The sequence below is a fragment of the Trachymyrmex septentrionalis genome, unplaced genomic scaffold (assembly GCF_001594115.1).
Source record: "Trachymyrmex septentrionalis isolate Tsep2-gDNA-1 unplaced genomic scaffold, Tsep1.0 scaffold247, whole genome shotgun sequence".
Classification (NCBI taxonomy): Eukaryota; Metazoa; Arthropoda; class Insecta; order Hymenoptera; family Formicidae; genus Trachymyrmex; species Trachymyrmex septentrionalis.
In genome coordinates this window covers 9,470-18,995 of record NW_017305405.1, presented here as the reverse complement: position 1 = coordinate 18,995, position 9,526 = coordinate 9,470, and the positions used below count along the sequence as shown (strand labels likewise).

The 9,526-nt window shown below is 28.7% G+C and overlaps 1 protein-coding gene across 1 annotated transcript in view; it reads left to right on the top strand.

Moving 5' to 3' along the window:
- Nucleotides 1-8,484, top strand: part of LOC108748841 — a 144,132-nt gene extending 135,648 nt beyond the window's left edge. The window contains exons 7-10 of the mRNA XM_018487213.1: nt 2,184-2,402; nt 2,503-2,625; nt 2,688-2,852; nt 8,318-8,484. Of these exons, the coding sequence (XP_018342715.1) occupies nt 2,184-2,402; nt 2,503-2,625; nt 2,688-2,852; nt 8,318-8,484 (674 nt within the window). The remainder of the gene's footprint in view (nt 1-2,183; nt 2,403-2,502; nt 2,626-2,687; nt 2,853-8,317) is intronic.
- The last annotated feature ends 1,042 nt before the right edge of the window (nt 8,485-9,526 follow it).

The following is a 9,526-nucleotide window of genomic DNA, read 5'->3' as shown; positions in this document are numbered from 1 at the left end:
ATATATATATATAAATTTGAAATAAGCAAATTAGTAAGAGAATTATTAGTGAAGTGTAGGGTTGACAAGTAACGCGTCAATGTTGTAATGGCTGTTACTTTTTGATCGTTATCTTTATTATATTCGGGTTGAAAAAATCATTCTTTACTGAAAATAACTTCTAATTTGTAACGCGTTACTTTTTACTCATTATCTGTAACGAATAACACGTTACGCGTTGCTTATTACTTATTTTAGTAAGAAATGCGTATTGATGACAAGTTATTTTTCAAAGTGGCTTTTCCAACCTTAGTACATCCTTAGCATTTAGTTAGTTAGCATCACCATCATTAAAAATTGCAATGTCATTATCAAATTGTGTATTATAAAAAGTAACGGAAAAGTAACGTCTGCCAACCTTGGTGAAGTGGTATAAAGGAAGAAAGTTACATAGTAAAATCGCACGACTTATAAACAGAAGCAAGTCTACTGTTTATTATATTATGAAAAAATTTAATGTACAAAGTGCAAATAAACCTCATGTGGACGATCAAGAAAGCTGATTGTGAGAGAAGAAAAGACGATCATTATATGGAAAATCAAACAAGATCCTTTCACTTCTGGATCACAATTGGCATTAATGGTGGCTACGTATTTCCAAAAAGAAGTATACAATTATGTTGTCGACAATTATGTTGCAAAATAATGATTTACATGCATGAATTCCAAGGAGAAAACCATTAACAAGAAAAATAAAATTCTATATTTAAAATTTGCTAAAGAATTTATTAACAAAGACAATTCATTTTGAGATACAATATTATTTTCAGACGATTATAATATTTTTGATAGTGATGGACGTAAAAGATGGAGAAAACAAAACATACAATTAGAAGCGAGAACTCTACGGCCATCAATAAAATATAATAGTGGAATCGTAATGATTTAGGGTTGTATGGCGGCTAATAGAGTGGGAAATCTTGTGTTCATCGATGAAATCTTAGGCAAAATGACTACTTAATAATTTTACAAGACAATTTGAAAGACAATGTATTAAAATTAAATTCATCAATAATTATTGTTTCCAGTCGTACAATGATCCGAAGGATCAAGGAAAATTGTCAAAGAATGGGTACTGTATAACGTCCCGCACATATTGCCACATCCACTAAAGTTTTGATTTAAATCTTATCGAGTTTTGTAGAGATGTGAAATGAGTGGAAAGAAGCTTATGAAATACGGCTATTATTCGAAAGAAGTATTAAAACGGGATATTATTGATATATGACAATCAATAGACACAAATGTTACTTTGAAGTTAGTCAATGAAAAATGGCTTTAAGGCTGTAATAAAAGCAAAAGGCGGATCAACTAATTATATATTAAAATTTTGGATTATCTGATTTAAATAACTATTAAACGTATCAAATTACTAATTAAATGAATTTATTAAATGTATCGAATATTTTTATGAGTCATGTATTATATAATGCGTGTTTATAATAAATTTATTATAAAAACTGAATACATCGTTAAATTATTCATATATAACATCGTTATTTTATAATTTTACTTGTAATCTTAAAACCTCTTTATCTCTTTTACATGTCATATTGTTTAAAAGGCTGCAATTTAATGTTTCATTTCATTAAAAATATAAGCATTCTAATACTTTCGTGTATGTGTGTATGTACGTTAGATTGTATAATATACAGATTTTTATATATTTTGTACTGATTACAATTGTTATATTGTAAATCCATGAGCATAATACCATTACAAGTTTGTATGTTTCCATTTATATGTCGATTATAATGTATATAATTTGTTATATGCAATTATTCTACAAAATAAATACGTTTGCTATTCTGTCATTTCTGTCATAACGTCCTATACATTAATCGAAAATATCAAATTTCTTCTTCATGGGTTGTACACGTATATCGGTTACTATTTACTTCTTAAAGGTACTGTTATTTTCTAAATCATATACATATTTTTTTGCAATATATTTTTTGTTTTGTGTCTCATTTTTGTTTATTCCTTTATCCAATATATCCTATATAAAGTTATCAATCCGATACATTCAATACGAAATTATTAGTTATTTATTTTTCCTCTCTGAAACATGCAGTATGTTGTCAACTTTTCCTTCCCCAGCCTCTCCTGTTTGTTTTATTTTTACGCACCTATAACTAAAACAGGAATAAGGCCTGGCTGTGACCTGACAGAGTTAGACACGTGTTGGGACCCAAAACTACCATACCGTAAGCAGGGAAATAAACGGATTTTTGCATCGGGATCTGTGTTGACGGACGCTGCAATGAGAAGGCAAAATCATCCATCTTTAGATAGTACGACCAATAGTTATATACCACATGATTCTAATTTATTTCCTCCGACTGTCACGATACACAAAGGCCGTAAGGATATATTATATATAAATATTATATAAAAATATTTGCAATTATAGTAACTTATGTCATTTATATCACTTTATTTTTTTTTCTTTATTATAAACAGAAATCATGTACCATCCACCTATGGACGAAAGTGTGCTTTATAAAACGCTGAAAAACGAATGCGAACCGTCAGTAATGTTTGCAATTAATCGTAATCTTTACGCATATGTGAAAATAACTAATTGTAAGTATAAATAAATTATGTTACCAATATATCTGTAAGAATCTTATTCATATGATTTGTAGTAAATTGCTGCGTAAACAAGATCTGCTGGAATGTAACATCAAGAGGTCTTGCTTGTATCGGTCAGGATGAAATTATTTTATTAGTTGAAGTTTTGCCAGATGAAACACGGATTCCAAAGGACCTTCTCACATACATTAATCAATTATATCTCGAAGCTATTAAAGGTAATATCTCGTATGTATATATATATGCAGAGCTGGGCAAAATACAGGTCGAAGATGTATTTAAAATACAAGATACAAAATATAGAGAAAATGTGTATTTGAAATACAAAAATAAGATACCCCTCTATTTTAGCGCCGAAGATAAAAATATTCAAAATATCTCAAATACTCAAGATACTTAAAATACCTAAAATACATCAAATATACTCACAATATTTTAAATATTTTAAGATACTTTAAGATTCTTAAAATATTATATACATCTAAAAATTTAAATATGCTTATCTAAAAATGCTTAAAGTATCTTAAGATATATTTTTTCAAGTTAATAGGAGCAATTAAAATACAAAATATAAAACAATAAATATTATAGTTATATTTATATTACATTTTTAACAATGTAGCATTGTAACATATAGCTCTTTAAATATTTGATAATAGAATTGCAGTGACTTATAACGTATAAGTTATAATTAGCATGAGTTTTAAACGCAAACAATTTTAATAATTTTTATTTTATATTGTCAGTACGGTGGTACTGATAATTTTTGGAATGTCTTTGGCTCTTTAGAGTAAAGGACAGAGTAGTATTAAAAAAATTAAACTAAAAAACTGTTTATGTAATACTGCTCAAAGTTAACTCATATAATTATATATAAACAAAAGTAATTCACAAAAAAATTGGCCTGATTCATAAGGTGAATGTCAACGTATGTTAACCATTTTTTATCGGTCGATGCCTCGATAGCCAAAACCTAAGTTGAAATTTGAACTGCATAACCTTGAAATCTTAATAAAAACAATAATGTGTTGGGTTTTTTCATATCTTACTCCTGGTTATACAAAAATTGACATTAAAAAAAAGTAGTTATTTAAATTTTTTATTGTTTACAGAGAAACTTTGTTCAAATATCAATTTTTTTATAATCTCTTACATATACAATAAGGAGTAAGATATAAAAAAAAACGTTCGTGTTTTTACTTTAAGATTTCAAGGTTATACAGTTCAAATTTCAACTCTCTCCGGTGAAAACTTTGTTGGAAGCTTTGGCCATTGAATGATGAAAAATAGTCAAATGTTAACATATCTTGATATTCATCTTATGAATCAAGCCAATTTTTTTTGTTAATTACTTTTGTTGTAGAAATAATTATGAGTTAATTTTGAACTCTATTATACAGATAAATTTGCAATAAAAACATCGATTCTTTTTATGAAATTTGATAAAATTTTCACACTACCCCGCCCTAAAGTTAAAATTTATGATTGTTCAAAGTTTAAATGACATAAGTATTATTTGTTGAAACTAATAACTATTACAATCATTTACTCTTTAATAAAACTAACTTTTCAAACTGATCATCTGAAAGTAAAGCTCGTTTTGGCTGATTTATCATTGCAAATGAAAATAGTCTTCCAACAGCTGCTGAAGATAAATTAGTATTACTTCTAAGAAATAGTTTTTTAACAGTTAATTATGAATTCAACATGTTATAGTCTCTTCTTTTATCGTTGAAAAATTTTAAAACTTCCAATTTTACATGAGTCCCTCTATATTCTTCACAAATAACGCTACTTTCATCATTTTCTACATCTTGGAATTCGCTGAAGTTAAAAAAATCGTCTTGTTCTTGGTTACTAATTGTAGAAACTTCTGCACTAATAGATTTGATCTTCTGAATCTCGTTGATTAATACAATATTTTGAATTCTCTTGATTTCCGCTGGTGATGTAGATGAAGGTAGTTATCGAAGTTTGAAAACTGGATGCGTACATACAGCAATAATCGCCTCCTTTGCTTCCTCAGATAGATCGTAAAAATTCTTAAATCGTCTGTTAAGGGACGAGAGCATGCCTTCCACAAGAGGGTTACAATATTTGAGTGACTTACAAAACACATCTTGTAATCTCTTTTTTAATGAAAATAGCGTTGAGATCAAGTTCCCGTAGAAACTTGAGTGTTCTTTGTCATCTTGAAATCGGTCTAAAGAATTCACTATAGGCATCATAACCATACAATATTCTTCCAGATACTCTAATTCAAAATCTTTAAATTTTGCTGATTCAACTTTTCCTGTAATTCGACTATTTTTTGATTTTTTACTATTTGGATTAGAAAATCAAACAAAGAATTCTATCGTGTCTAGCAAAGGATAGTTCAACTTTTGTCCTAATACTTCTTATATTATTTCAGCTGACTTTGGATGTTCAGATGAATTTCACAGTGCCGTACATTTGGTTAAAGCAGGATAATGAATCACTTTTAAAGTGAAAGAAGCAGTTATAATTTGTTGAACATCTTTTGTTGCAATTAAATTTATTGTGTGGTTTGAACATCGCAAGTGCGGTGGAAGTGACTAAATATTAAATTTGTTTTATCAGCTTCTTACAGCAAATTAAAAGAAATAGATTCTTCTTTGTCACTTTTGTTTTCTCGTTCATCAGTCACGGACCCGTAATCAAACTTTACTCCAAACTCCTTAAAAGCTTTCACAAATTTGTACTGTTATCTGTAACCGTTGACGTAACATTGACATTGTATTCAATTCGAACTTTGAATGAATCTCATAATTCTGCAATTCAATCATAACTATAAGAGCTTTTAAACCGAGTACAAGCAAATACAACTGATTCTCGTTTGAAGTTATCTTCCTGTATTCAGTGTGCCGTGATTTCTAGAAAGCTTCTTGTTTTCATCGACCAAATATCGGCGGTTTTACATATATATATTTCTGCTCCTTGAGAAGAATTTTAGTATTACTTATTTTCTCTGTAAACTTTGCCTCGATACGACGCCCGAGCGATCTTCGTGATATAACGTTGGCACCATATCCTTCAAACATTTTAATGAAATGTTCTTCTTCAACGGTTGACAAATGAATGAATTCCATTTACTATGAATGCAGTTACTCGTTCGATTTGCTCTTGATAACATTTTTTCCAGAAATGTGAAGCTTACTTTGCGACAAACCTGTAGTTTTAGTCGTCACAGATGAGTTAACCATTGTATGTTTTTTTCTTATTAGAGTATCTGCCTTACTTCTTTTTTGCTTGAAAACATCTTTGTAAGTCACATATTCCTTGATACACATTCCGCATGAACTTTCTAAAAAAAGATGTAATACTCAGATACTTTCGAGAAAAATAAAAATTTCGTTTGATAACATGACAATACATGATACAAATCTAACATGTTTTGCCATATAAAACGCTTAAAAAATGATATTATCAAAATGTCGATATTTCTAAAACTTTTTTTTATAAGTATCGTATTTTCTATGCATAAAAATCATTTGGAAAACGTACAATATTGTACAATTGATATGAAAAAAACATTAATTTTGAAATATTTCATAAAAATGAAAGCCGTTAGACATTATGTTTATGCATACAATTTATAACTTTAATTATATATGTAAGGTGTATTTAAACTATGGATTTAAATCTCCTGATTCAATTTCACGCTACGTTATAACTAGTAAGATACTGAGTAAAATGTATTGGAGTATTTGGTATTGGTATTGGAAATCTTGATATGATTGAAATTATAGCAGCAAAAAGATCATATATCTTAAATAAATGGAAATAAATGGAGATTACAATACGAGGAACGGATCATTGACTAAAAAAATCTGACGTATCCTTATAAAAATCCTTGTATAAATCTAACAAAATTTGTATTTACGAAAGCAGGATCTGATGCATAGTTTTTGAAAAATAAATTCAAAAGGAATGTTTTAATTATTCAATTTTTGTAATATTTTGAAGATTCTTTTAAAGATAATAAATTATATTCATTATTTTAAAAGTGTGACGCTAGGCACATAGACAACAAGTACAGAAGTCAAAATTTAAAACCAAAAAAAAAAAGCAAAAATACCAAACTTCAGAATGTTTTATCGAAATGTAGTACAAATGTACAAATAACACAACAAATAAAATGATACATGTTTAGATTTTAATATGTTAACCTTGAGATGTATCAGAAAGTTTGTAGTGGAATCGATGCTTCCACGAATAGTTAGTTTTCAATGGCTTGCAATATTAACATTTAGCTTGTATCAATCCATTGGCATCTACTGAAGTCACTCGAAAAAAATTTTCTAGCAGTAGACAATTTACTTTTTTTTTCTCAATGGCATTTGTTTCGTCATTGTCATTGATGTTTTCTTTATCTTCGGGCTGAATGTTGGCCATTTTACTGTTTACGAGACTATTGAACTTATTCATGACGAGACCGCAAAAGATTTTTTTTATTGCGATTACAAATTGCCGTTTCTAAACCGCGGTCCAAGTGTGCAGCCAATTGCACGGAAATCAGTCATAAAACTGATAAGATAATAAAGGTATAAGCACGACGAGTGGCAAACAGTAAAGTCACTAGATCTATAAAGTACCGCAATCGATTTCAGAATATCGATCATGAAACTTTTTCCCTAGGATGGAAAGTGAAAAGTGAAAATTTTTACTATTGAAGTTAATGAAGAAAATTTTCACTTTTCACTTTCCATCCTAAGAAAAAAGTTTCATGATCGATACGCAGAAATATTGCATCAAAATGGCTGAAGTGCACATAGTACACGATTTGAAGTACACTAACGTACACATTAAGTCAATTGGATTCTTTGTATTCTTCATGCACTTTTATGCACAAAACTTCTACATTACAACAAATAAATCTGTATTAAACTAAAGAACACATAAATTAAGCATTCGTACATATTCCTTTAGTTATAAATAAACTAATTACAATTCAACAACATTATATTAATAATTTTTATTTATTATAGGCCCGTACCTAGTGAATTTGCTCACATTTGTCATTTTCACCAAGTTGTGTGATCCGTAGTAGACTCCCAGATTGCGATTAGCGACAAACGACACATGAAAAGAGAAGAAATAAATCGCGTTTTTCATTTGCTTTTTTACTTTCCGCCACTCGTCGCTAATCATTCATAGTTTAAGTGAGCCTTAAATGTGGAAATGCAGAGAATAGGGAATTACTAGATTACTTTTATTTTTTTTTCTCCTTTTTTTTGATATGCCGAAATAAGACACAAAATGAGTATCTTGTGTATTTTAAATTCTATACTCAAGATACAAAATACAATAAAAAATGTATTTGAAATACAAGATACAAGATACATTTGTATTCCAAATACTTGTGTATTCTGGAATACTGCCCAGGTCTGTATATATGTCACTTGACATATATATATATATATATATATATATATATATATATATATATATACTATAATATATGTATATAAAAGCTATGTTCGAGGAGACGCTATTAGTGCTATTTGAGTCATTCTATTTTTATCGTTTATCAGACGTAAAACAAAAATGACACAAATAACGTTAAATAGTATTTTGTCGAACGCATCTATAAGTAAATATCTTGATAACAGTAATATTCATATTTGTATTGCAACTAATTGTTTCGAGTTTGCTTTGCTAGGTAATACAGTGACGGAACTCGGCTTCTCAGTATATCAAAGTACCAACCTATTATTAGGTTCACGCGAGCATGTGGGATTTCTTTTTATTCGTCAGACATTGCAATGCTTACAAAAGATTATTTTACCACCTGCACCTTTCTTGATTGGTCTGTTGGTTCACAGGTAAATATAACAGTTTCGCAATTAAGTATTGGAATTTATATTTTATCCAAATGTGATTTTATATTGTATATGTGTGTCTATTATGTCTTGAATATTTTTTTGATAACAAAACTAAACGGGCAGGTGTAAATCATACATGATTAATGAAGTGCAATTAATAATATATTTGTGTTATAAAGATTATATTTATTTATACATTTTTTTATTTTGGTTCTTCTCTGGACCATCTTCAGTAAATTTTGATAAATTATAAGGTATTCTAAACTTCAACTTGGAAAAGGTAAAATATATTATTGGCAAATAAATGTGTATTGTGCACTTGAATATAAAACAAGAACAAAATATCCAACCAGAGTAAAGAATTAAAAAAAATGTTATATTATACATCTGTGTGTGTGTGCTAATGATATGTTCTATCTTTTCCAAGTTAGAGTTTCGAATACCTTCTTATAATTTATCATTGACAACACTCTCTAAGGATGGCTCGGAGAAGAACCGAAATGTCTGAACAATGTGGATGTAATTTTTTACATATATATATTGTTAATTGCACTTCATTAACCATGTCTATCATCTTGCTTTCTTGTTAGAATTAGCGAGAATCTGTAAACTATTATTGTTTTTTGACATTATACAGGGTATATAAAAAGTGTCGGAACGCATTATCTATGATGTTTAATTAATAATTTAAAAAAATAATAATAAAGTATACGGGCAATGAGAGCGTTAATATAGCGCGAAAGTTAGTGCGCAAAATTCATATAAAATTCATATAATATTCACATAATATATAAATCTACTATGACTGTCGATACAAATTTCTTAGACGTTTCGGTTTACTTCAAACCATTATTAGCAAATTGTAATAATTTTCATCGATGTTTTTACAAAAGTCCGCAAATGTTGGAAATATGTTGAAATGAGACCGAGAATGAACATATCCTTATTGTCGGTTGAGAGTTGCAAAAATTATTTCCTCGTTGTTTAACAAAATGACTTTGTCCTCATAGATCACAATGAATTATTCCAAGCATAGTACGTCAATT